General features: G+C 46.8%; 1 protein-coding gene across 1 annotated transcript in view; it reads left to right on the forward strand.

Moving 5' to 3' along the window:
- The window catches only part of Fam227a (family with sequence similarity 227 member A), a 55308-nt gene extending 30113 nt beyond the window's left edge, over window positions 1-25195 (forward strand). The window contains exons 11-18 of the mRNA XM_057792252.1: window positions 2651-2736; window positions 5416-5479; window positions 10167-10261; window positions 12754-12911; window positions 15299-15451; window positions 17663-17803; window positions 20907-21032; window positions 24869-25195. Of these exons, the coding sequence (XP_057648235.1) occupies window positions 2651-2736; window positions 5416-5479; window positions 10167-10261; window positions 12754-12911; window positions 15299-15451; window positions 17663-17803; window positions 20907-21032; window positions 24869-24941 (896 nt within the window). The 3' untranslated portion in view covers window positions 24942-25195. The remainder of the gene's footprint in view (window positions 1-2650; window positions 2737-5415; window positions 5480-10166; window positions 10262-12753; window positions 12912-15298; window positions 15452-17662; window positions 17804-20906; window positions 21033-24868) is intronic.
- Window positions 25196-27371: the final 2176 nt, after the last annotated feature.

Raw genomic sequence — 27371 nt, forward strand, 5'->3', positions numbered from 1 at the left:
CTCCAAAGCTACAGAGAAACCCTGTCTCGAAAAGCTAGTTAATAGGAACCTAGGAGTTTACTGGTGCCTGGGACCTGCTGGAACCTCTGGGTGCTATTTCATCTTCATGACAGCCAAGTGAACCACAGGAGACACATGCGAGTCACCACTGAGGACACTGATGGCAGTGGAGTAACTTGCACAGTCACGACTTTTCTATTTCCCTCCCCATACCATGTCATAGACATGTTTTGGTGGCATTCACCTCCAATTCAAGCACTTAGGAGACCGAGACAGGAGTTTGAAACCAACCTGGTCAATTACAGAGCAGAAAATTCTACTGTCCACTTGTCAACCACCCTGTGAGCACTCTGACTACAGTTCATTGGCGTTGCTACTTCACTTTGGTGGCTAGTTTAAGAGTCTGTGAAGGTCACGTCACGTCACGTCGTGTCTGTGACCAGGCCTTGGGCTGAGATTGTCTCTGGGCCTGTGAGCCTTGCCCCTCCTCCCTATCCAAGGGCAGAAGCAGGCGCTTGAGCCCCAGCATGTGAATTGCAACTGCCTTGGGTAGAGACAGGGCATGGAGGCCACATGGAGTAGGGCCAAGATAGCCCCTGACACTGGCCATGCAAGACGTCCACACTGAGATTTGAAGGTCAATGTTTCAGACAGCTGGAGGGAAACCCACTGGTGTAGACGCTGTGGTTAAGGCAACTGCAACTGAGCCAGGTGCAGGTGAAGTTTTAGTCTCGTCTTGGGGTTCCACGGAAGAGCCTGGCTGCAGCGTCAGTCTGGAAATCGTAACAGCCCCTGCTTTCCCAGGACCAGACCCTGCCTCTGTCACTGTCCTAAGCAAACACATGCTTTCCTCAGGCAACGGGTCAGGCAGGGTTTCTCTGTGTATCCCTGGCTGGCCTGGAACTCCTCTGTAGACCAGGGTTTGTTTTTTTTTTTTTTAAGTGGGGAGGAAAAAATAAATAAAAGAAAGAAACCAGTTCTTAAATTGTCTTTATTTCTGCATCCAAGGATTAGCTATGCTCACTATTTTTTGTTTTGATGCATTGAAGGTTTAACAACTTGTCGTATTGCCATATTGGTAGTTTTTCTTAGTTTTTGATGGTTGCAGGGCTCACACCCCAGTCCTAGATTTTCTTCTACTTTTGTTGTTGTTTTGTTTTTTCTATTAATTTTGTTTAGATTTATTTTATGTGTGTGAGTGTTTTGCCTGCATGTCAGTCTGTGTGCCACATGCGTGTGCTTGGTGCCCACAGAGGTCAGAAGAGAGTGTTGGGTTCCCAGGAACTGCAGTTACTTATGTTTATGGCCACCCTGTGGATGCTGAGAATGACCCTCTGTAGAGCAGAATGTGCTGTAACCACTGAGCCATCTCTCCAGCACTGGGATTTTCCTTTTCAGACTTTTAACCCAGCCATGCCTTGTGGCACACGCTTCTAATCCCAGCACTTGGGAAGTCAAGGCAGGAGGACTGCAAATTAAAGGCCAACATGGACCCTATAGATTTCAGGGCCAGGGTTAGATAGTAAGACCCTATTTCAAAAGCAAACGAACAAAACAAGTGAGGAGGAGGCAGGGGGCCGGGTGTGATGGCGCACACCTAATCCCAGCACTTGGGAGGCAGAGGCAGGTGGAGCTCTGTGAGCTTGAGACCAGCCGAGTCTGTCAACAGCCAGAGTTACATAGTAGAGAGACCCTGTCCCCAGCAGGAGAAGTCAGGACTACACAGAGAAATACTGTCTTAAAAACAAACAAACAAACAAATAAAACCATTTTCTTTGGGACTTGGCTCAGTTTTGTAGGAGTCCGGGATTAGTTTTCCTGTGAAGCCACTGTGACTTTGTTTTGTTATCTGTGCACCGTGCCCTGCACATGTGGCCTTGTAGGCATTATTCTCTGCTGGTTCATCAGCTCTGCCTCATTGGCAGAGGCCCATGCTTGCCTGGGGCCAGTTCTGTTTCTGGTTCCACTATTACCAATGCTTCTAGGATTGTCTTTGGCTGTAACATGAGGGGCCTGCCATTCTGTAACATGAGGGCTGACTTGTTTGGGTTTCCATCCAGTCCGGTACCCCACAGCCAGCAAACCCCAAAGAAAATCACACAGAGGACTCCATAAGATTATAAACTGAGCCGGGCGGTGGTGGCGCCCGCCTTTAATCCCAGCACTTGGGAGGCAGAGACAGGTGGATCTCTGTGAGTTCGAGGCCAGCCTGGTCTACAAGAGCTAGTTCCAGGACAGGAACCAAAAGCTACAAAGAAACCCTGTCTCAAAAAAAAAAAAAAAAAAAAAAAAAAAAAAGATTATAAACTGATTGGCCCATTAGCTCAGGCGTCTTACTAGCTCTTATAAGTTATATTAACCCATTATTCTTATCTATGTTAGTCACGTGCCTCGGTACCTTTCTCAGTAGGGCAGCTCACATCTTGCTTCTTTGGTGGCCTGGGCAGAACTGGGAGGAATGGGCTTCCTCCTTCCTAGCATTCTCCTGTTTTCATCACCCTGCCTCTACTTTCTGTCTGGTTGACCCGCCTATACTTCCTGCCTGGCCAATCAGCATTTATTTAAAATATGATTGACAGAATACAGACAATTCTCCCACGAGCTCACCTGCAGTGGCCAGACACCACAGAACAGCTTTTCTGTCTCCTAGGAAGAGAGTTCTCCCTCTTCACTTTTAAGAAAACCTCCATGCAGAAGGCAGAACAGAACAAAAACAAGAAATTCCATCGTCTTCCGGTAAGCAGACCTGGACCCTGAACTACACAGGGCCCCCGAAGCTGCTACAACCCTGGGTTTCCTGGAGCACCTTGGCCATCTATGGAAGGCATATCTCTGATCTGTTCTACTCCATTTGCTCAGAGAGGGGTCTGTTAGGCTCCAGATTATCCACTTATGGAAGGAGCATGGGGGACAACCACAGAAACGTGAGAGGAGCAGACCCAGCCTTTGAGTCCAGGTTGACCCCCAGATGTGTAGGCTCATGGCTCCAGGCTCACATCTGGGTCTCAGTCCTTCATCTCTGTCTGTGTCTCCCCCCACCCTCTTCTTCCCTTCTCTCCCCATCCCTCCTGAGAGTGGAATCTAGACCCTGCTAGGCAAACATCCTGCTACGGCACTATAGATGCAGCTTACAGTGGCTGCTGATCCCCTTCAGTCCCACGCTCAGAGCTGTTTTTCTTGGCCCCCTCTAGAGGATGCTCCTGATGAAGCAAGCTCAATCCCCTTTCTGAGCATCCGTGTGCTCTGGGCATCCCTCTGACCATGGCCATGTCCACACTGATCTTGAAGCTCTAGGTCAACATGCCTTTTCCTGATGACCGAGTGCCCATATTGGACACCGCATGAGGCTTGATGCCAGGTTATATGCCATGTGTTTACTACCTGGGCCTCAGCACAGAGATGATGCAACCCACCTCCATACTCCATGTGCCTCTTGTAACGGTCTTCCATTCTCACTGAGGGTATTTTTTTGTTGTTGTTATTGGTTGAACTTCTCCCTCTGCTAGTATGTAAGCTCTATGAGGGAGGGGCTGTCTCCTGTCACTGTCTGGACTCCTTTATCATCAAAGGTAGGCCTGCCACCAAGAAGGCACTTCATAGGATGTCTTCATGATGGTCACCCTTTGGAAGCTCTGGGCCCTGTGCTTAGCATGCGATGGAGATCTCTTATCACTCCTGCCCCAAGCACAGGCAGAATAGGCATGGCTAAGGCCAACTGTCAGTGTTTGAGCACTGCCAGTCACTGTGCCCAAAACAAATAGGTTTCTTTGTACTGAAACACAGAAAGCCTTCTGACATTTATTGCAAGAACCCAGCTGAGAGTTCCCATCTTCTGTCCTGGAAATAGAAATAATCAAAACCTGGAACCTTGAAAGCAGCTGAAATTTGAATGGCAAACCAGGACAGAGGGAGTATTTGGATGTACTGGCAATAGAGCCTCTCACCATGAGCAGACAGTCCCCATCTGCTCAGTGAGTGCAGCTGGCTGCATTCAGAACATGCATTTCAGTGGCAGCCGACTGTCTGAGAGTCCAGAATTCAGGATACCAACCCGTACTTTCTCTAAGACCGACTTGCCATCTGCCCTTGTCTTGCTCACGCACCGAGGACCTGTAGTGGATCCGCTTGTTCTGTGACTTAGTTATAAATCAGGGCTCCCAGAAACCCGTCAAAGACTCAGTCAAGTCTCCCGCCCCTTTAATGAGTTTTAAAGATGGCAGAAGGCAGCGTCTATAAAGAGGAGTTTGAGCTGGAAGATGGCTCTGTTGATAAAGTGGTGATAAAAACCTGAAGACCTGAGTTCAATCCCCAGAACCCATGTAAAAAGACTAGGTGTGGTGGTGTGTGCCTGTCACCTAAGTGCTGGGGACGCAGAGGCAGACAGATCCCTGGCCAGCAATCACTGGCCAGTCAGTCCAATCATTGAGCTCCAGGCCACTGTGAGGTTCTGTCTCAAAAACAGTGTTCTTGAGGGCCCAGCTGTCCTGGGTGTTCTCTGTATCTTTCAGGAAGTGCTTGCTCCTGTCTGCAGTCCTCCTGGGCACCAGAGTCCAAAACACCAGTTCCTCTCATTGCTTATTCTGTCTGATGTCTCGGGCAGCTGTGAGGCATGGGAGGGGGTGCAGAGAGGAGAGCAGTGTGAGTCTTTACCTGGGTTGTGGAGAGGAAGAGGGTGCATGTGACAGAAGGCACCCAGCAGGTGCCGGTGAGCTGAGAGCCCAAGGGGCTATTGGGAAAAGGAACCAGATGAATTGAGAGCCTTCCAGGAGGTAGGAACAACTTGTACAAAGGCCTGAGCCGGGAGGGAGGAAGGGAGAGTGGAATCGAGGGAAGGAGGGAGGGAAGGAAAAGAGATAGAGCTACTTGGGGAACAGAGAGTATAGAGCTTTGTAAGTGAGGGAAGTTGAGGCAGGAATTAAATCTGAGACTGTGGACTGGTCAATTACTGGAAATGAGAGGGCAGACCAGATTTCTATTGTTCGTTCATGTATCGCTGGACAGCTGGGTAGCTTCCATTTCCCCGCTGAAGTGAATAGAGCGGCAGCAAAGGTGTTTGTGTGGCAGGTGTGCAGTTGTCCGGGTATCTGCCCAGGAGTGAGGGTCATATGGTAGTTCTAGTTTTAATTTTTTTGAGAAACCTCTAAATTAATTTTCATAAAAGTTGTATTAATTAATCACATCAGCGGTGATTCAGGCTCCTCTCCCTCAGCCCTCCCTACCATTGTACCCCACATTAGCGGTGATTCAGGCTCCTCTCCCTCAGCCCTCCCTACCATTGTACCCCACGTCACCCGTGATTCAAGGCTCCTCCCCACCATTTGTTGTCACACTTAGGATATTTGCTGCCGTTGTACAAGTCCATGCCACAGTCCTGCATCTGGCGGTTTATGGGATCCTTCCTGTTTCCTTCCCTAGCCAGCCTGCTGGAGTGTGAAGATGGCGCCTGGAGCTCTGGCCGCCATCTTGGTCCCTAAGGACAGTCTCCTTAGAGAGAAACCCGAAGATGGGAGAAGTCAAGACTCCTGAGCCTTAGCACGACTCTATGGGAGAGCAGATTCTAGCTTGAGCCACTGTTAGGAAAGCCTCCTGCTTATCTGGGAGTGCTTCAAGGCAGGGACTAGGTTTCTTCTGTGATTGGCAAGCAGCAGATACCACAGTAGTTACTCAAAGAAACGTTAGTGGAGGCCATGCTCTGCCAGACTGCTTAGAAGTGGCCATGTCTGGGAGCCACAGTGAACATCGCATGTGGCAGCTGCCTTCATCTTGAAGGAACTCCAGGGAGCAAAGATATTCAGTTACTGCTCCAGATCATTAGCAGCTGAGTGACATCCCACTACTGCCTGACACCCACTCCACATCATCCCTCGCACTTTCCCCTCTGACCCGCTTCCCTCTGCCGTGGTCCTGAAGCTGGGCCAGAAAAGCTCTTCTTACTCATGATCCTTTACTGAGAAGGATGAGGTAGAGCCAAAGTGCAAGTATTTCTCTCATACCAGTTTTGCTAACTTTATTTATTTAAAAAAAAATGCTCCCCTGAAGTCTTCTAGTTTACCTGCGATCCATGAGAAAATCTTATCAAGAAAGCTGACCGCAGAGGACAGCTCACGATGTCAACAAACGAAAGGTAAGCAGGCTGAGGTGGAGGGCAAGGCTGGCTTGCTTCTCTGTTCTTGCCCCTGAAACCCTGCTGCGTGGATCCATCAGAGCACACTTTGCTTTGCCCTTGGGTTTGACCCGGGCCCTGGCACCAAGCAGTGGCTAGGAGAGGGTGCTTTGTTGTTTCAGTCAGATAAGCACCTCAGTGCACAAGACAGTCCCACGACAGAGCCCTCCACTCAAGTGTCAAGAGTGCCAGGGCTCCCAACTCTGTTCGTTAAGTCAGGCCCTGCATCCTTGGAGTTCAGTTTATTTTGTCTCCCAAGTGCTGGAATAAACTCATGTGCCACCCTTGGCAAGGATATGTTCCCAGTAAACCAAGTTAAGTTTTGTCAAGACTCCATGCCATCTCTAGAGAAAGGAATGAGACCCTATCCAGGGCTATAGACATTCAGACCTTAACTGCTGTTTGTACCTAAAAAGTGCCTGAACAGGAAATGGGATGAACTGTTATCAGCCTTCCCACAGATGTGATTAATTGTGCTGGATTTCTTGCTTCTTATCTGGCAAGTTGTCAAACTCTAGGGTAATTGGGCTCCCTGTCCACTCTGTTTTCAAGACAGGGTTCCCCTGTGTACCTTTGGAGCTTGTCCTGGAACTTGCTTTATAGACTAGGCTGGCCTCGAACTCACAGAGATCCACCTGCCTCTGCACCCCCCCCCCCCAGTGCTGGGATTAAAGGTGTATGTTGGAAGGAGGCCACTTGTTCTTCCCTGAAGCCCAGCTAGCTTAGACCCAAAATAACCACACAGAAACTGTATTGATTAAAACACTGCTTGGCCCATTAGCTCTAGCCTCTTATTGACTAACTCTTACATCTTAAATTAGCCCATTTTTATTACTCTGTATATCACCATGAGGTCGTGGCTTACCAGCAAAGTTTCAGCATGTTTATCTCCGGTGGTGGCTCCATGGCATCTCTTGACTCTGCCCTTCTTTCTCCCAGAATTCAGTCTAGCTTTCCCTGCCTACCTAAGTTCTGCCTTACTATAGGTCCAAAGCAGTTTCTTTATTCATTAATGGTAATCACAGCACACAGAGGGGACTCTCACATCACCTCCTCTTTTCTGTTTAAATAAAAAGGAAGGTTTAAACTTTAACATAGTAAAATTACATATAACAAAATAGGTATCAAACAAGAATTACAGTTACAATATTTATATCTACTTTATCTTTTACCATAACTAAGGAAAGCTATAATTATAAATTCTTCAACTCCATCAAAGACTCCAGAAGGATATATTAACCTAAGTAAACAGGAAGTACATTGTAAGCAACTTCCAAAACTCTAGAATTGACAGAGACATCTCACTGACTGGACAAAGTTTTTCTGTACCATTGGGGCATCTATCTGGAGCCTACTGGCCCATAGTATCCAGCAGACTTTTCCATGAAGCAGGAAATTTCAAATACAGTTCCGCCTATATTGGCAGTTTGTCAGTCATTTTTTTTCTGTGTCCTGCAGAATGTCTAGCAGACTCTTTCATGAAGCAGGAACCCCAAAGGACTGTCTCACCTTTAGGCAAGTTCATTTCTCTGTGGATTCTGCATGTCCAGTTCATCTAATGAACTCCATAATGAGCCTCTTCGATGCCCATCTTCGTCTTGAAGAAGATTGGTGCTGCTAGGAGCAAATGTGTCTCACTGTCATGAAAAGTCCTAAATTTTTAAAACATTTAAATACCATATTCTGAAGGTCTCTGAAAGATTTGAAGGATACCTAACTAACTGAAATATATCTCTATATGTCTAGAAAACCTAACTAACATGACTACAATCTTGACTATTATAGATGACTATCTATTAACTTATATTACTTAATTATACATTACATTTTAAAAAGAACTACATAAACACAATACCTTAATCAAGGGCAGAAATATACATATATGGTATAACAAAATTTACCTTAAATTTTTATCAATAAATCAAGAGCTATACCAAAGCAAATTATTCATCTCTATAGCATATCCCCCTTTAAATATAAAGAAAGATTTATAAACAATATTTGGGACTATGGGTGTAGTTTCTTTTTTCTCCCAGCATTCAGTCTAGCTTTCTCTGCCTACCTAAGTGCTGCCTTGCTATAGGTCCAAAGCAGTTTCTTTATTCATTAATGGTAATCACAGCACATAGAGTGGACCCCCACATCAGATGTGTGCTATCACCACCCAACTTACTTTTTTTTTTTTTTTTTTTTTTGATTTTTCAAGACAGGGTTTCTCTGTGGCTTTTGGTGCCTGTCCTGGAACTAGCTCTGTAGACCAGGCTGGTCTTGAACTCACAGAGATCCGCCTGTCTCTGCCTCCCGAGTGCTGGGATTAAAGGCGTGCGCCACCACCGCCCGGCCCAACTTACTTTCTTTCTTCTTTGTTTCTTTCTTTGCTTCTTTGTTTCTTTCTTTCTTTCCTTCCTTTCTTTTATTAAGATTTTATTTATTAATTTATGCATGTGCATGTTTTGCCTACATGTATGCATGTGCACCACGGTACTCCGGGAGGCCAGAAAAGTATTGGACCCCCTGGAATTAGAATTACAGACAGCTGTGAGCAGCCATGTGGGTGCTCGGAACCAAACCCAGGTCCTCTGCAAGGGCAGTAAGTACACATAACTGCTGAGTCATCTCTACAGCCCTGGGTTTATTTTTATATTTATTCAATATTATGTGTATATATGTACATTTTTGTAAGTGTGTGCTATGGGTTTTGGATACCCTTGAAGGCCAGAACAGGGCACCAGATCCCCTGGAGCTGAGTTAAAGGCCACCATTGTGAGCTTCCCGATGTAGATGCTGGGAATTGAACTCCGGTCCTTCGGAAGAGCAACATGTGTTATTAACCTATGAACCATTTCTCCAGCCTAAGACATTTTTCTTCCTTCCTGCTGCTGGGGGCTGAACCCATGGTCTTGTGCATGTTGGTCAAGCTCTCTACCACTGAGCTACGTCCCCACCCTAGACTAATGCTACTTTTTCTCTTGATGTAAACGGAGCCTGCACTTTTGTTTACCAGCTGCCCAGACCTGAATAATCACACAGAAACTATATTAATTACAGCACTGCTTGGCCAACCATTTGGGCATATTTCTAACTAGCTCTTACATCTTAAATCAACCCATTTCTATTATTTTATATTTTATCACAAGGCTCATGGTTTGTTACCACACATCTTGCTTCTTGGGCAGTTAGGTGTCATTTACCTTACTCTGCCTTCTTTTTCCCTGCATTCAGTTTAGTTTTCCCAACCTAGCTATATTCTGCCCTGCTGTAGGCCAAAGCAGCTTCTTTATTAACCAATGGTAATAAAACATATTCATAGCATTCAGAGGGGAATCCCACATCATCTTGGTGTGTTGGTGACTTGGTTCCACTGTTCTCTGCCTCCCAGTGCTACCATCGAGCACTCTGCAGCCTTTCCAGTGGTCTGTTTTCAGTGACCTGATGTCTTCAAGCAATTCTCTGCTAACCTCCTACAGGAATCCACAGTTTTGTGCAGAAGCTGGGTTTTTATTTGTTTGTTTATTTATTTATTTATTTATTTATTTATTTATTGTATTGTAGACCCAATACTCATTCTGTTCCTGCATGGCATTTTAAAAACGTTGGGACTGTCCTTATTCTGTGACCACACTGTTTTTATAGATACTTTATCATGGTGCCTGGGTTAGTGTGGCTCTTGTTATTTACACGTCATGCCCTTTTTTTTTCCTCAGTAAACTAGGAGGTCCTTGAAGGTAACCCATTTCTAGTACCCAGCATGAACCTGGTTTGGAGTGGATGTTCAGTGATTATCTGTGGACAGAGAGATGGGCCAACATGGCTATGGCTGTTTGTCTGGCTGTAGAGCAAATGGAGTCATCTGGGTCCGCTGCAACTCCAGGGGACTGACACCTTGCACCAATCCCACCATGCAAGGGCACTTCTGCTCTAGCGGGAAACTGAGACCCACCCCAGACGCCCTTTTCCCTGGGTAAATACTCACAATCACTTTTTTGCTGTATCACATTGACAGATCAGCCAACATCAACCCTGTTCTCCCGGAAAGCCACACCGCAAGTCAAGAGGATATCAGAAGCCAGAGCATGGATGAGTTTGTATCTGAAAAAGGTGAGCATATGATTGGAAATTTAAGGTCTGTTTCATTGTTTTTAATTTGTGTGTGTGTGTGTGTACATATAGTGTGCATGTGAGTATGTATATATGTGAGTGTGGTGTCCTCAGAGGCCAGAAGAGGGTGTCTGAGCCCCTGGAGCTGGAGTTACAGGCTCTTGTGAGTCACCCGATGTGGTCACAGGGAACCAAACTCGTATCCTCAGGAAGAGCAGCAGATATCCTTAACTGCTGAGCGTCTCCAGCTTAGAGCAGAGGTGAGTTAAAGGAGCTTTGGATGGCCAAAGCATCTTCATCTTACACAGATGGCACGTAAGAGCAGGGGTCATTTCTGATTACAGCCCAGATGTTGCCTGCAGATCTCCTAAGGATGATTCCTGGGTCAAGAAGACACCCATTGTCTGTAACGGCGTAAATGAATGCAGACAGATTATAAAAATATATACAGCTTTAATGGGGAAATAGACTTACAGAACCACAGGTTCCCGCAGAGAACAGGAAAGCAGAAAAAAGGCTGCTGGGATCACCCCCCCCCCCCCCCCCCCCCCGCAGATTTATCAGTAAACATTAGCCCGAGGCGAACACGCCCCCTAAATGGGCGGGACTTAATCCCTACAATTGTCAGAGTGTTTTGTCTGTATTTAAATTTCCTGCTGGAGCCAGGTATGGTAGCTCACACCTGTAATCCCAGCACTTGGGAGGCTGACTTGGGAGGATTGCTAAGCATTCTAGCCAGCCTGAGCTATGAAGCAAGTTCTAGGCTATCCTAAGCTAGAGTCAGACCTTGTTCTTTAAAGGCATAAATAATATTTTTTTCTACTTTAACTCAGACCCCCATGCATAACAGGAAGAGATCTATGAGCTTCTTCTGCTTCCTTCTCTCTGTTATAGAAATAAAAACACCTTTTCAGTGGGTTCAGATCTCTGTGTCGTCCGTCCTCACCAGCCTATGCAAGCTTACCACCAGGCACAGCTGTTATACAGAGAAACCCTGTTTTGGAATACAAAAACAAAAACCAAAAAAAACCAAAAACAAACAAAAAAAAAAGGAAGGAAGGAAAGAAAGAAGGAAGGAAGGAAAGAAGGAAGGAAGGAAAAAATAAAAAAAAGAAAAGAAAAAAAGAAATACAACATTTCCAGACCAGGGTGTATTGAGGTGGAGCACTTGCCTGCTGTGAGAAGGGCTGGGTTGCCAAAAGAAGGCAAAAGTTGGTAGCATCTGCTGCCACCCAGCTCCACTACCTCCTGTCTTGTTGTTGTTGTTGTTTGTTTGTTTGTTTTTGTTTTTTGAGACAGGGTCTCTCTGTATAGCCCCGGCTGTCCCAAAACTCACTTTGTAGACCAGGTTGGCCTTGAACTCAGAGATCCACCTGCCTCTTGCTGGGATTAAAGGTGTGTGCCACCACTTCCTGGCTTCCCCCCACCCCTCAATTAATACAAGGTCTCATTGTCTTCCAAGCTGGCCTTGAACTGCAGATCTGCCTGCCTTAACCTGCGGACTGCTGACTTTGTGCACCACTCCGCTAAGCTCCTTTTTGTGACAGCCTGCTTATTAATTACAATGACAATCTTTGCCATTGGTGAAAAATTCAGTCTTTAAAGTTTTTGTTAAATTATGTGTGTGTGTGTTGTCTCACATGTACAAGTGACCATGAGGAAAACTTACAGAAATGGAATTACTAGAACAAAACACATACATTAGATTCACAAGAAAAGCGTACAGTCGGAATTCACTTGCCCCTAAGCCTGTGTTGCGCATTGTCCAGTTATTTCTGACAAGGAACACGGCTCTTTGTTATTGCAGTAGACCACACGCAGAACCTTTCCTTTGTGTTGGCCTTCCCTGAGGAGGCATCTTAAGCTGGAGTTGCTGGGTCAGAGGCTTGGGTGCTGGAAACATGGCATGTCCGTTGCCGTTCCTACTGTGATAAGATGCCCAGAGAATCTGCGTGGTGGTGGTGCACGCCTTTAATCCCAGCACTCGGGAGGCAGAGGCAGGTGAATCTCTGAGTTCGAGACCAGCCTGGTCTACAAGAGCTAGTTCAGGACAGGCTCCAAAGCCACAGAGAAACCCTGTCTCGAAAAACCAAAAAAAAAAAAAAAAAAAAAAAAAAAAATGCCTGGAGAAGAACAAGCTAACGGAGAGAGGCTTTGTTTGGATTCATGGTACAGACCATGGAGGTGGGGAGGGGACAGCAGCAGGGACCTGAGGCAGGTGGCCACATTGTGTTCACACTCAGGAAGCAGAGCGCCATGGATAATAGCTCTGAGCTCATGTTCTCCAAGCCAGACAGGAATAGCCCCACCCACAGGGAAGATGGATCTTCCAATTTGAGCAGTCAAGATACTCCTGCACAGATATGCCCAGAAGCTAAATAGTCCCTCATATTTATGTTTGGAGACTTGTTCCTTGAGTGACTCTAATTCCTGTTAAGTTGATGACACTCTGCATCACACATGACAATATCCTTTCCTTCCTTTTCCCCCAGTCCCACCATGCCTGCAAAAGCCCCAAACTGACTTCAAACCAATTCAACCTTTATGGGAAGAGCCCGCTAATTGTGTACTTCTTCCTCAACTACTCCAAGCTGCAGCTGAATGGCCAGGATGTGCTGGTCAGCAGGAGAGAAAAGACCAATGTCGTCCCATATCCTTTTCACCAGATTCCTGCCACCTCTTTGCAGAAGCGGGGCTTGAGGGGAAGCATCCAGGCTTTCGTGCGTAACCTGGCACACAGTGTGTACTTAGTAGGAGCAGCCATGGTATGTGCTTCAGGGATAGAGTCTTGCTTGTGTGCTAAGGTAAGCCTCAAGTCTAGACCTTGGGTGCTGGCCAGTAGACCCTAAGCATGTCAAATTTCCCCATGTACAGAGCCATGCTTTTTCATCTCTCAGCATGGACTTAGGTACCATAGCTAGATGCTCACTGGCCCAAGAGTGTATGGCCCGTCAGTTCTGGCATTCATGTGAGAGTTTCATCTAGCCTCCTCCTTCCCAACTCCATTTGGAGCTGGTAAAAAGCTCAGCCCGTGGGAGACAGGTGCAGCATGTGTTGGTATTCTGAGCCCTGACAACATGCCTTGGGGCTAGAGCATGGGTTCTACTGGGAATCGGTTTGCTGTTTGTTCAAATAGCTCCAGACTCTGGAACTAATGCTACACTAGCCAGCCAAGCGACCTTGGAAACATCCCGGTTTGGTTTCTCTGTGGGCATCACTTTTTTCATCTGTAAAATCAAAATAAGGGTTTCCACCTCAGGAGTGCTGTTTTGTTTTCAAAGACAAAGTCTGTCTGTGTAGTCCTGGCTGGCCTGGAACTTACTGTGTATGTAGATCAGGCTGGTCTTGAACTCACAGAGATCTGCTTGCCTCTGCGTCCTGAGTGCTGGGATTTAAGACTTGTGCCGCCACACCGAGCTTCAGGGGCACTTTTGCAGATTGATTCCCAGAGCAGTAGGGGGTGCTCAGCACAGGGCTGGCACTCCACTGCCTTAGGTGGCTCATGGGCAGGAGGGCACCAGAAGGCCTTTTCCTCTCCTGCCCACAGACCATAACACAGATTTCTGAAGGATGGTGACAGTTGGCAGTAGACAACATGATCCAAACTGTGCCAGCATCACCCTGTCCTTTAGGTCACTGTGGCTCCCGAGGCAGCAGCTGGCTGGCTAGTCACCCTCCAAGCTCCCTAAGTGAAGATGTCCCACCAAGCTAGCGGTGTTGTGACTGGGTGGTGTGTAGCTGGCACTAAATGCCACTGCTGTTGTCACCATCCTCTAAAGGAAGGGTTATCTTTTTGAGAGGTTCTTAAGTTAGGGTCTGACCATATAGCTGAGGCTGGCCTCAAACTCAGGGCAATCCTCCTGCCTCAGCCTCGTGATTGCTGAGATTACAGGTGTAAGTCACCAGACCTATCTTTCATAGATAGATAAATGGAGACACAGAGAGTGACAGCGGAGGTTCCATAGCTTGTCACAAATGCAGCCAAGGTTCTAACCAGGGGCCGGAGTGCAGCAGAGGAGAGAGGTGTGGTTTGATTCGGTGTAACCTGCAGCTCTGGCTGGCCTGGAACTCCCTGTGTCTTTGAACTTGATCCTCCTAATTCTATTTTCCGAGTGCTAGGATTACCGGTGTGCATCACCACACCTGACTGAATGAGGGGCCTCTTCAGCATTAAACTTGAAATGGACGATGAAACTGAGTATGACGGTATGTACCTTTACTGCCAGCACTCAGAAGGGAGGGGCAGGAGGCTAGTTATTAACTTGAGACATAGCTGCATCTTGTTTCAAAAAACCAAAATCCAGCTGGGCTTGATGTGCACACCTTTAGTCCCAGCACTCAGGAGGCAAAGGTGGGTGGCTCTCTGTGAGCTCAAGGCTAGCCTGGTCTACATAGTAAGACTATCAAAACAAACAAACAAACAAAAAAAAAAAAACCCAACCCCAAATGCCAAGCCAGAAAACAAGAGATGAGTCCTCAGGCCTCCAAGGAGGGATATTGGAGTCCCCTCCTCTTTACCTTTACCATTGTGATGGCAGACTCCAAGTCCAGACTCAGACTATTCAGCTGGGCTCGGAACTAAACTGGTGGCCTGCAGCTGCAAAGAACCAGTGATGCTGGGGAACCCTCTGGAAACAGCGCTGCACTGCCCAGCAGCGGATGCTGCTGTCCTCCTTTTTCAGACATCTAAAGAAGTAATTTCTGCCTCCCTACCATGGACAGGGCCAAAGGGGGCTTTATGACAAGGTGGACACTGCCTGACCACAGACAGGACAGCTCTCTTCATTCCCAGGCTAGCCCTAGCCAACCTCAGGTCACTCCCTCCAAACCCCAAAGCACCCAACATTGTCCTTTGTGCAGTCTACGCTGCCCCTCCCCACTCCATCTGCAGCCAGCTGCACAAGACACTCATCTGTTTTTTTCTGGTTTGGCGTTTGGGTTTGAGTTTTTTTTTTTTTTCTTTTAAGCATGGGTCTCACCACTGACAGTGTTGGGGGGGGGCAATACAGTGGGCCTTTCCTTGACAGCAGAATCCACTGACTCTGCCACCACCTACGCTGACATCATCTTACTGGTCATGAAGAACATGGAGACTCGAAAGAGAAAGCTCAAGCGGCTGTATCAGCTGCACGAGAATGAGTGGACTTATTTTAACAACTACCTGACGGAGCTGCAGGAGAACTTCGAGAGGTAGGAGGGTGTGGGCGTGGACACCTGTCCACTGTGGCGGCCAGCAGGGTTTAGCTGCAGTGCGGTGGGACTGCTAGCTTGCTCTCTGCCTTCACTGAATATAGTGAGCCTTCCTGTGCTCAGCCGGATGAGAAACAGCTCATTGACAGAGCCTAGCTCCTTTCTTTAGAATGTGTGTGTATGTGTGTGTTTCCCCACTGTGTGTGGTGGTGGCTGTCAGTTGTAAGTCTAGCATTCAGGAAGGCTGAGGCAAAATTACCTCAAGTTCTGGATTACAGAGTAGGAGCCTATCCACACACACACACACACACACACATACACGAAGAAAAAGCTCTTTAGTTAAAAGCTGGCATCACCGTGTATGCCTGTAATCCCAGCACTCAGAAAACTGAGAGGCAGAAGCATCCTAACTTGGAGCCTAACTGGGCTCCGGATAGACCTCCTGGCCTGGGATGTGCGTATGGCTAGAAGAGGGCGTCTCTCATGCTGTGTTCCCTTTGCTAAGCCTATGGCAGCAAGCCCAGAAATCCACCTCTTTTTGATCCCCAACTTATGAGTCTCTGGCACTCATTGATTGCCCATCGAGTGCTTTTAACCTCTGAGCCATCTCTCCAACCCCCTTGCCACCTAACTTCTGGCACAGGGTCTCCCACTGAATCTGAGCGAGCTCCAGGGACCCTCCTGTCTCTGCCTCTCCAGCACTGGGAATGCAGGCACATCTCACATGGCTTTTACACGTATGCTGGAGATATTTTCATGTCCTGAGACTCTCACGGCTCACACTTTACCACACAGGGTATGCCCCTAGTCCCCTGAATATCTAAATAGCAAAATGGCGTTCTGCTTTGTTTTTTAAATGACGGCCAGAGCTGGAATGAAAGTGGCCATGTGGGAGATGACTCGTAGGTGGGCTGGGATGCTTTAGGGATATTACTACTTGTTTCTCCAATAGAACACAGGTCCAGAGCATTGACTCTGATGTTGGGCAGACTCTGTCTTATTATCCATGTTAATTTATTGTATGTGTGTGTCTTGCATTTCTGCATGTATGTGTACCACCTTAATGCCTGGTACCTACATAGAAGTCAAAAGAGGTTGTTGAATCTCCTGGAATTGGAATATTGATGGTTGTGAGCTGCCTGCCATATGGGTGCTGAGTGTTGGGTGTGGGGTGTGGGTCTTCTCTAAGAGTAAGCTGTGCTCTTAACTGCTGAGCCATCGATACAGCCCCTTGTGACAACATCTTAACTCACATAAACATATAGTAATGGCCTGGCTCTTTTGTTGACTTTGAATACTCATAATGTGATTTTTTTTTTTTTTTTTTGGTTTTCCGAGACAGGGTTTCTCTGTGGTTTTGGAGCCTGTCCTGGAACTAGCTCTTATAGACCAGGCCAGCCTCGAACTCCCAGAGATCCGCCTGCCTCTACCTCCCAAGTGCTGGGATTAAAGGCGTGCGCCACCACCACCCGGCACATATTGTGATCTTCATCAAGTAATTGTCTATTTGCATTTCGGAAGTCAGCTGAGGGTTACCCAGTTCAGCAAAGCCATTATGTGCCCTGTGAACACACTCTACCGAAAGCTTCCAGTAGCAGCAGCTGCCAACACTTTCTGAGCATTTCCTGTGCTCCTGGCACTGTTGAACATTTGACTTACACCAGTTCACACCTCACCACAAATCTAGTGAGCTCTGTGAACACACTAGCATGGCGAAGTAAAGTCATTTCCCCAGGGTCACTCAGCAAGCAGCAGAGGCCCACTGGATCCAGCTTCCTTCTGAAACTATGCATAGACGAGGCTTCTTTTAAGATGGTGGAACCCTTATCTCTTCTGTGGTTTCACTTTATATCCATTGTAAAACCTGAGTGGTCTGTATGTGGGATGTGGTGACCCCTTTGTGGTTAGCTGTTTCCTGGCAGACTAATGTAGATGTTTATCTGACAAGATCACATTGCAGCCGGGCGGTGGTGGCGCACACCTTTAATCCTAGCACTCAGGAGGCAGAAGCAGAGTGATCACTGTGAGTTTGAGACCAGCCTGGGCTACAGAATGAGTTCCAGGACAGCCAGTGCTACACAAAGAAACCCTGTCTCAGGAAAGAGAGAGAAGAAAGAAAGAAAGAAAGAAAGAAAGAAAGAAAGAAAGAAAGAAAAAGACGACACTGACTAATTCTTTTTAATATATTTCTTTTGTCATCTTATCCCCCAGGGAAGTGAATATTATCAATCAAAAAGCAGCAGAAAGAAAAAGGGCCAACCATGCCTTTCTCTCGCCCTCCTTACTGATTGATGACTTGCTTGACAAGAAATCCAAAGGAACCCCTAATCGAGAAATGGCGTTTCTCTCAAGGTTTGTTCAAACAGAAGCCTTAGAAAATGTCCAGCGTGAATGATGGGAGAATTCTCACCAGGTGGGGCAGGTGTGCAGGTGCAGGTCTGGGTCTAATGATGGGAGAGTTCTCACCAGGTGGGGCAGGTGTGCAGGTGCAGGTCTGGGTCCAATGATGGGAGAGTTCTCACCAGGTGGGGCAGGTGTGCAGGTGCAGGTCTGGGTCCGATGATGGGAGAGTTCTCACCAGGTGGGGCAGGTATGGAGGTGCAAGTCTGGGTCCAGTGATGGGAGAGTTCTCACCAGGTGTGGCAGGTGTGCAGGTGCCTGTCTGGGTCCAAAGGGCATCTGCTGAGCTTTCCCCAGTCTCGTGTCTCAGAATAGAGAACTGGCCCAGGGGTGGGTGGATTGTACTAGAGACAGTTTATTAAAGAAGGAAAAGGGCCAATTCTGAGGGTAGAGGTGGACTAGAGAGTCAGGAGCCTCAGATGTCACTTGGGGTCACTTACACAGCTCCACTTTCTTTGACACAGGGTCCTGGGGCTCTTCTCCCACGAGTTCTGTTTTGTCACTGGTAAACGATCAGGAGGGTTTTCCAGTCTTGCTGCCAGCTGGCATCTCTCGCCTGCTCATCTACCTGCTCACCACCTCTCCTACCCCTCATCATTCATCACAACACCTTTCTCCATCCCCACCTTCCTGCCACAGTTTTTTCTTGAGACCTGTGCTCCCAGAAGTTTTATGGGGACGTTAAGGGATTTAAAAGAAATTAATTCTATGTGTATGTGACTGCATGCAGATGTATGTACCCCATTCATGCAGGAGCCCAAGATGTCAGAAGAAGATAGCAGAGACCCTAGAACGAGAGTTACAGACAGTTGTGAGTGCTGGGAGCAGAACCCAGGTCCTCTGGAAGAGCAGCCAGTGACCTTAACTGCTCGCCCATCCCTCCAGACCCAGTGGTCAGTTGTTTCACAGCCTCCGTGTGTCTGCTGATTGGAGAAGAACCTTTGGAAACCTACAGTAGGAGGGGCTGCCATCCCTGCGTCATAAAAGGTTTTGTTTGAATATATCCTGAAAGACATAAATTTTACAAAATGAAAGCTACAAAGTCTAAATAATAGCAACACGGTCACACTCACCCCTGGCCTCATCAAGGGCGAGAGCCAGGAAAGCTGTGTACATGCTCACCCCGAGAGCCACTCGTGTATAACGTGTTCCCTGAAATGTGACCCCTGCACTGTTTAAAAATAAATGTGCACGCTTTTAATCCCAGCACTCAGAGGCAGGCAGGTCTGTGTGAGTTTGAGGCCAGCAGGGCTACAGAGTAAGTTCCAGGATGGCCAGGGCTACATAGTGAGATCCTGTCTCAAAACAAAACAAAACAAAAACAACAAACACAAACAGAAAATCACATACTGATGGTTATTTATTGAGAATGTGATAAAATACAAAGTAATAATTGTAAGGGGGAATCCAGTGGTGGAAGAGATTAAGAAGGCAGTATGAGACAGCATCTTCATCCTCTCATGGATGCAATATTTCCACCCCTCGCTGGGGTTGTTCAGACAACCTCCACACACCCTACGCTTTTCTTCTGACCTCCGTCTCCCTGAGGCGTCTTTCTCCGGCTTCTTTGCTGGTTTTACTCTTTGATCTTTGTTGTCCCTGTATTCCTGGTGACTTGGGCTGCCTTCATAGTTCAGGGGAAGCTCCAAAAAACCCACAGGGGCCAACCCTGATGGCTGGGCCTCCTCCCTACATGTGACAGGGAAGCAAGCCACCTTTTCTCAGGACCTTTCTGTGATGGGGAGGGAAGAGCCTTTCTCTGTGGGCTGATGCCTGGCCGGCTGCTTTTGTGGAGCAGGTGCCCTGCATTTAAATAACCCCTCAATTCCCTTTGTCTTCTTATTTTTCTGTATGGTCTTATATCACCAACCTCTTTATTTTAGTTTCTCTAGGAAATAAAAACCTTTCATTCTTGTGACAGTTCAAATCGTTATATAAATTAGGATTGCAGCTAGATGTGCATCACAGAAAAAATAGAAAAGTCACAGTGTAGACATTAAACCCTGGAAGTGGACAGTCTAGGCCTGGTGGGGGTTTCAGGGCCTTCAGGAAACCAGAACCCAGCCTGTCCCTTAGGGTTCCTCAGGGTCTCACATGGCTGCTGAAGTTACAGGCATTCAGTCTATGTTCCAGGCCAGCAACTCAAGAAGGTTAACCTTACTTATTCTTAGCTTTCTTCCCAGAAGTCCCAGTTGCTTTCCCTGTATTCTCATTGGTAGCCTAAGAATAGAGCATTTCCCCCTTACCACTTTAGTGCACAATTCAGTATTTCTGAAAGTCCTTTTGAAATTTGGTGATTTTGATGATTTGAATGACTCCTGTAATTTTAGCGGTGAGCATCAGTGACCACCATGTAGTTTTTAAACTTTTCCCTCATCTGGTGAAGCTCTGGCGGGCTCCTTTTCAATAGAGCCCCATTCCTTCCCGTGTTCTAGAAGGACCTTCTCTGGAAATACCATGATATTACCATTTTATTTCAGGGCCTGATAGTAGTCACATAGTACAAAGGAGCTTGGGAATTGTAATTTTAAAAATTGAGACTATCTTCATCCCCAACTAGTTCCATTGGATTTAAATTTTTCTCTAAATTGAGAAAAGGCTGTAACTTTTCAAGTTTGGGCAGTTTGGCTGTCGACTGTGGGAGTCACAGGGGAGCATTGCTAACAGCTCTAGCTTCTCAAGCCTCAGAACTGCACCTCAGTCTAACCCCCTCAGACCTGACTACCCTGTTCTTCACCTGACTCTAAGCCCAGCGCAGGTGCCGTCTTCCCTGACTGTGTTTCCTGACAGCGCATCTACAGCTCCGTGATTTGTGCTTGTCCTCAAGGTCAGGATCCTATTTCCCAGAGTCTCCTTCAGTCTTGGTCCTCAAGCTGCTGCTGGAAGATTAATGAGGGGGAGTGGCCTTGGGTTGGCTCTACTTCCTTTCCCTTCGCCAGCCTTGCCAACTCGTGTAACTTCCCGTGTGTTTCAAGGTGCCAGGAGAGCTGCTTCCGGAGAAACCACACTGGATTTCTGAGCTAGTTTTATTGACATCCATTTTGCTTCCATACAGGAAGAAACAGAAAGAGATGGAAGAGAAACAGAGGGGTTTCCAGTCCCCTTTCTCATTAATAAGTCTCGATAACTACTCCCTGGGCGTACAAAGCCCCTACAGAATCGGACCTGCTTCCAGTTCCAGGTGAGGTGGGCCGACAGTGGGAAGAAGGGACTAGGAAGTACCCACCCTCTAGCCTAGCTCCCTCAGGGTTTGCCCGAGAGACCTACCTGGCAGGGGAACTCTGTGCAGGTCCACTGCATCTTTTCAGACATTTTGCTTCCCCTTGCTGTTTGAAGTATTGTCATAATAGTGCTACATTGTCGGATGGAAATGACAGCTCCATTTACCAATGGTTTACCCTGTGCAATAATAAGCAGAAAATAAGCCCAGCTCAAACATGATCACATATGAAAGTTAAGCTTTCCTGAGGGTAGGGACTAGTCACGGGTTCCCAAACACAGACACAGGTTACAGCCCCAGCTGACAAGCAGTGAAGGGTGAAGGGCAGCAAATAGATCAGCAAATTAAATGCCCACAGCACTGGGGAACCTGGGAAGATGGAGCGGGGCTCCAGGAGCCGCGCAAGAGTGATGTCACTGTCTGGCACAGGTGACAGAATTTGCTGGCAGAAGGAGGCAGGGGTGTGAAATAGGCAGCAGCTAGGAGAGCAGAGCCAGAGGTGGAGAAAGACTCAGATCGTAGGGACCACTGCCTGGGAGGCGGGCAGAGCAAGGGGTGGAGAAAAGCTCAGGATGGGGGGCACCACATGGAAGGAGGTCGGGGCAGGGTGTGGGCAGGACATCAGGGACTCGTAGGCTGTCTCTGGACAAGCGAGGTTTTTATGGAGTCCTTTATTTTCTGTTATGGGAACTGCTGGAAAATGGTCAGCAAAGGTATGTCACTGATTAAATTAGGCTTTCAGAAACCCAGTGGCAGATGTCGGGGGGGGGGGGGACTTGTAAAGGGTCCCACAAATCCTTGTATGAACTTGGTACCTATATATACCTCCCAATCAGGAATCCGCAAACTTTCTCAAGCTTGGCTCAGAAAAATATTTCAGAAACTAGTCCTTCATAACATATTGCTAATTAAGAAACCATTTACAGCCTGGCGGTCGTGGCACACTCCTTTAATCCTAGCACTCGGGAGGCAGAGGCAGGCAGATCTCTGTGAGTTCGAGGCCAGTCTGGTCTACAAGAGCTAGTTCCAGGACAGGCTCCAAAGCCACAGAGAAACCCTGTCTTGAAAAACAAAAAAAAAGAAAAGAAAAAGAGAAAGGAAGGAAGGAAGGAAGGAAGGAAGGAAGGAAGGAAGGAAGGAAGAAAGAAAGAAAGAAAGAAAGAAAGAAAGAAAGAAAGGAAAGAAGAAACCGTTTACAAGCAGAAAGTGATGGCATGAGGTTATAACTGCAGCACTTAGGAGGCTGAGGCCAAGGATTTTAAAAGAACAAGTACTGGGATCTAATTGGTGAATTAATTGGGATCTAATTTTGTTGCTGTAATGAAACACGCAAGACTGAGTGTTCATGACAAAAAGATTTATTTAGGGGCTGGAGAGATGGCTCAGTGGTTAAGAGCTCTGATTGCTCTTCCAGAGGACCCGGGTTCAATTCCCAGCACCCACATGGCAGCTCACAACTGTCTAAAGATACAGTTGCAAGGTCTGACACCTTCACATCAATGCACATAAAATAAAGTTAAAAAAAAGATTTATTTAGCTTACAGTTCTGGAGGTCTCAGAAAAAAAATGTGTGTATTTATACTCTGTGTGCTGTGAAATACACACAAAAAAATCAGAATTTTCAAAGGATCATGCACACATGCACTGACTGGGTAAAGTCCTTGCCACACAGTCATGAAGACCTGCTCTCTAGAACCCAACCTGCACTTGTAACACCAGTATTCCTGCAGTGAGATGGAAGCAGAAGTGGAGGCAGGCAAACCCCAGGAAGCTTGTGGGCTAGCTAACCTTGTAAATAACAGCAAAAAGATGGCCTCAAACAAGGTAGATGACAAGGACCAACACCCAAGGTCGTCCTCTGACCGACACACATGTGTCCCCCCCAAATACCATACACCCGTGCACACACACAAAAGGATGGTATAAACACCAGCATCAGCTGACTGCTGCCCAAAGACCCCGGGTAAGTGTGAACCAGGCCAACAGCTTCCCTTTTGGTTTACCACACGGAAAAGGTCCAGCTGTGGCAACTGTAGAAAGTGTCAGAGAACCATTGCTGTCACCTCTGTGGTCCTCACCTCTTAGGTCAGGAAGTCTTGGAGCATGCCTGGCTGGGAGTCCTGGCCAGGCTCGACTCAAAAGGACTCCTTTTTGCTGGGCCCTGCACCTGGGTTAAATTCTCAGAACCCAAAGGACAGCTCACAGCCATCTAATTCCATTCTAATTCCAGGGAATCGAATGCCCTTTTCTGGCCTCCAAGGGCATCAGGCATGCATGTGGTGCACATACGTACATGGCCAGCAAAACACTCATACACATAAAATAAAAAAAAAAAAACCTAAGAAAAGGAAACTTTAATTGTTATTTTAATTGAAGTAGGGTGAAGCAAGGCAGAGTCATCTCTCTATATCTTCAGTTTTTCAAGACAGGATTTCTCCGTGTAGCCCTGACTGTCCTAGAACTTGCTCTGTAGACCAAGCTGGCCTCAGACTCAGAGATCTGCCTGCCTTTGCCTTCCAAGTGCTGGGATTAAAGATATGTGCCACCATGGCCTGTAGCAGAAGGCCGCTTGTTGGTTCCCGGCCGCTTAGCCCTGAAATAATTACACAGAAACCATATTAATTAATTCGCTGTGTGGCCCATTAGCTCTAGCTGGCTAACTCTTAGATATTAATTTAACCCATCTCCATTAATCTGTGTATCACCATGTGGCTGTAGCTTACCGGGTAAAGTTCCCGGCATCTGTCTCTGCCCAAGGCTCCATGGCTTCTCTCTGACTCCGCCCTTCTTTCTCCCAGCATTGAGCTTAGTTTTCCACACGTAGCTCTGTTCCCCTATAGTTCTGCTACAGGCCCAAAGCAGTTCCTTTATTTATTAATGGTAATCACAGCACCCAGAGGGAAATCCCACATCAATGGCCAGGCTTGGACACAGTCATCTTTTAAGGACTAAATAGAGAGGCAGCAATCTCAATCACCGAGCTCTTAAAGTGCTCCCCCTCAGGACCCCCTGGTTCTATGACCCTATGTGGTTCTTATCTTGATTCTCAGGCTCTTTCTCTGTAAAGTGGGAATGATAATAGTACATATGGCCCAGGGCTGATGTGCAGAATGAATCGGACAGCTCTTTGTAAAGCCCAGAACACAGTGCCTGACACAAGCAAAGTAGATGTGACAGAAGTGTGTCATCATCATCATTATGTTACTGTTTGAGATAGGGTCTCACCAAGTATTCCAGAGTGTTGGATTACAGATGTGTGCCACTGTGCCCTGCCCTAGCAATGCTCCTTAAATCAAGAAGCAAACGTTCTGCACAGCTGTTGTTAGACACCGCTGTGCCCCTTTCCCACTTCCCAGCAGATCTTGACACTTCTTTCTCCCCGGCACATCTAACATCAGGTGCTGTGGTTCCTTCCTCTTCTTCCCCAAAGCCTGTGGGCTGATGCGGTCACTTTCATTGGTCCCTAGTAGGATTTATTCAACACTCTTGTCAACGAGCCAGGCCTCTGTTCACTTATTCCTAGGTGTTTTTGTTCTCCTGAGAGCTAAGCGTAGCTGTCTGTTTTAATTTGCTTGTCTTGATTCTCTCCCTCTTGTGTATTACCACAGTCCCAGATTCTTCCTTGGTTGTATACATCTCCCCCTGTCCTTGTACACTCATGGCATGTATGTCCCTGTCACCTGTTGTTTGCTGGCCTTTTGACCTGCTTCCCCCAGGTGCTTGAATCTAGCCTGCTGTCGTCTTGGTCATAAGAAGTTCCCGCCATTTATGTCTGTGTCTTTTTCATTCCTCCACAGCAAGCTCAACGCCAATATGTTCAGAATCAAGCAGGAGATGCTCTTTAGACTCTCACCGACTTCCATGGAATGAACGCCAAGGATAGGCTCGAACTGCAGAGGTGGTGCCTGCCTGTGTTGTTGGACGGCAGTGAGAGCTCTGCTGCAGCCAGGGCCATGCTGAGTCTTCCTCAGTCCATGGGATAAAGAATATTAAAGTTCTCATCTACCACGAGCCAAAGTGAGGGCTGAGAGAAGGTGACTCACCTCATCCATTCAGACATTTACTAATGCATTCTTTCATTCACTTATTAATAATAACCACACAATTCAACACATCATTATGAAACATAGCAAGACCTTGACTCAAAAAAAAAAAAACAAAAAAACAAACAAACAGGAAGTATTAGAAGGGAACTGAGCTTGGTGGTGGTGGCGCACGCCTTTAATCCCTGCACTTGGGAGGCAGAGGCAGGCGGATCTCTGTGGGTTTGAGACCAGCCTGGTCTCCAAGAGCTACAGAGAAAACCTGTCTCGAAAACTCAAAAAAAGAAAAAAGAAACAAACAAGCAAACAAAAAAGAAAGAAAAATGAAATGAAAAAGAAAGATCCATTCTATAAGTTCTGTCACTCTGGAGAATCCTGACTGATTTTATTTCCAGAAGTGGTTGCAGAGCAACAGAAATATAAGAATGAATCTTTTAAGTGTCTGGAATAGACTTTCAATTTGCTTACACCTACAAGTACTGAGACCTCTCCAGTTATCAAAGCCTCTCCTGGGAGCTCAGAATGGACTAAAAGTCCATGATGTGAACTATTTTACAAACTTACGGTAATAAATACATTTGATTATTCTGATTCATCAAACAAACAGCCTGCTGAAGGCCAGGAGAGGTGGCTAGGAAGAGCAGGGGAAGGAGGATGGAAAGAATTACGCAGCACCCAGGGAAACTTATAGGGCTATGTTCACCGTCTTGACAGTGGTGAGAGATCCACACCTGTTATTTACCTTAAAGGTGTGTATGCTCTTGTGTTAACTATAACACAGGCTGTTTACAAATGCATGTGTCAGCTGGGCATGATGGTAGATGCCTGTAATCTAATCCCAGCACCTGGGAGGTGGGACAGGGACGATCAAGAGTTCAAAGCCAGCTTCCACCACATCTCAAATTCAAAGCCAACCTGAGCTCTACTAGACAAAGTCTAGTCTCAAAACAAAGAAAACAAATTATAAACATAGATATTTCCAAATTCTGTCCACTGAAATAACCTAGAAATAAAAGCTGATAGCAACCCAGGATACCCTGCCCCAGTGCTAGGCAAGTGCTCTACCACTGATCTGCCCCCACCTCTAGCCCCGGACTGTGGCTTGAGATAGCATTCCCTGTAAATGAACACACCAGGCTGGTGTCCAGTGGTTTCCCACACTGATTCAGAGCACATAGACTTGAGCCAGCTGTGATCCAACGCAGTGTGGAAATGGTAGTTGTGATAGACCTTGCCCCACCATATCTGTTTGAAGCTGGCACTTCATGAAAAGCACATAGGGCAGAGCCCAGTCCAGCAGGGGCTGTGCAAGGTGCCGGCCATCCAGCTTGTGCGTGCTCCACAAACGTGGCCAGGTGGCCTCTTCCTTTGCACCTGAACCCGGCTTTCTCTCCAGAGGCTCACACTGCAGAAGAAGCACTTTCCCCTCCCTGAAGAAACCTCGGTGGATCTGTCTCCCAGTGGCCTGCCTGATCCTTAGATGGCTCCATGTAGCCCACCCCCTGTCTCTAGCTTCCCAGTGAGACTCTCCTTCTTTAGGGCCGGTCTCTGTCTTTATCTCTGTATCCAGCGGAGAACTGAATTGAGAAGTGTCTGGTGAATGCTGTTGCAGCACATGGTAACAGGTTTGCCTCCGACATCTGTACGAGGGATGTGGATGCAGCACATGGTAACAGGTTTGCCTCCGACGTCTGTGTTTGAGGTTAAAAAGTTTTCACCTTGGGAAATGTGAACAAATGAGAAAGTCCAAAACATATGATGAGTCACTTCCATGTGTATATTGAATCTATCTTATGTCTATATATTAAAACATTTCCATAGAATTCATTCATTCATGTATGTTAAAATGTATGTGATACACACACAATTATACACACCACACACACAATTATTTGGGGCGGGCCCATCTGTTATCTATATTAAGTTAGCATATATCATAAGTTTATTTATGTGTTTTTAGTTTAAATTTTTTCTTTGCAGTATTAGACATGGAACCTAGGGCCTTGCCTATGCTTGGCAAGGACTTTCCCAGTAAAGCATTCCTTAACATTTCAGGATCTTGCTAAGTTTCCTGGGCCACCCTTGAGCTTGTGAGTCTCCTGTCTTCGTCACTGGGCCCAGCTGCCTGCCACTGCATGGTTTGGGGAGTGGGAGGCATACTCATGAAAGAAGCTTAAACTAAAGGGGTAGAAATAAGTTTGAGCCTAGATATTTGCATTCCTTTAAATCCTGCACTTCTTTGTATTGTCTGACATCT

The sequence above is a fragment of the Chionomys nivalis genome, chromosome 17 (genome assembly GCF_950005125.1).
Source record: "Chionomys nivalis chromosome 17, mChiNiv1.1, whole genome shotgun sequence".
Taxonomy (NCBI): Eukaryota; Metazoa; Chordata; class Mammalia; order Rodentia; family Cricetidae; genus Chionomys; species Chionomys nivalis.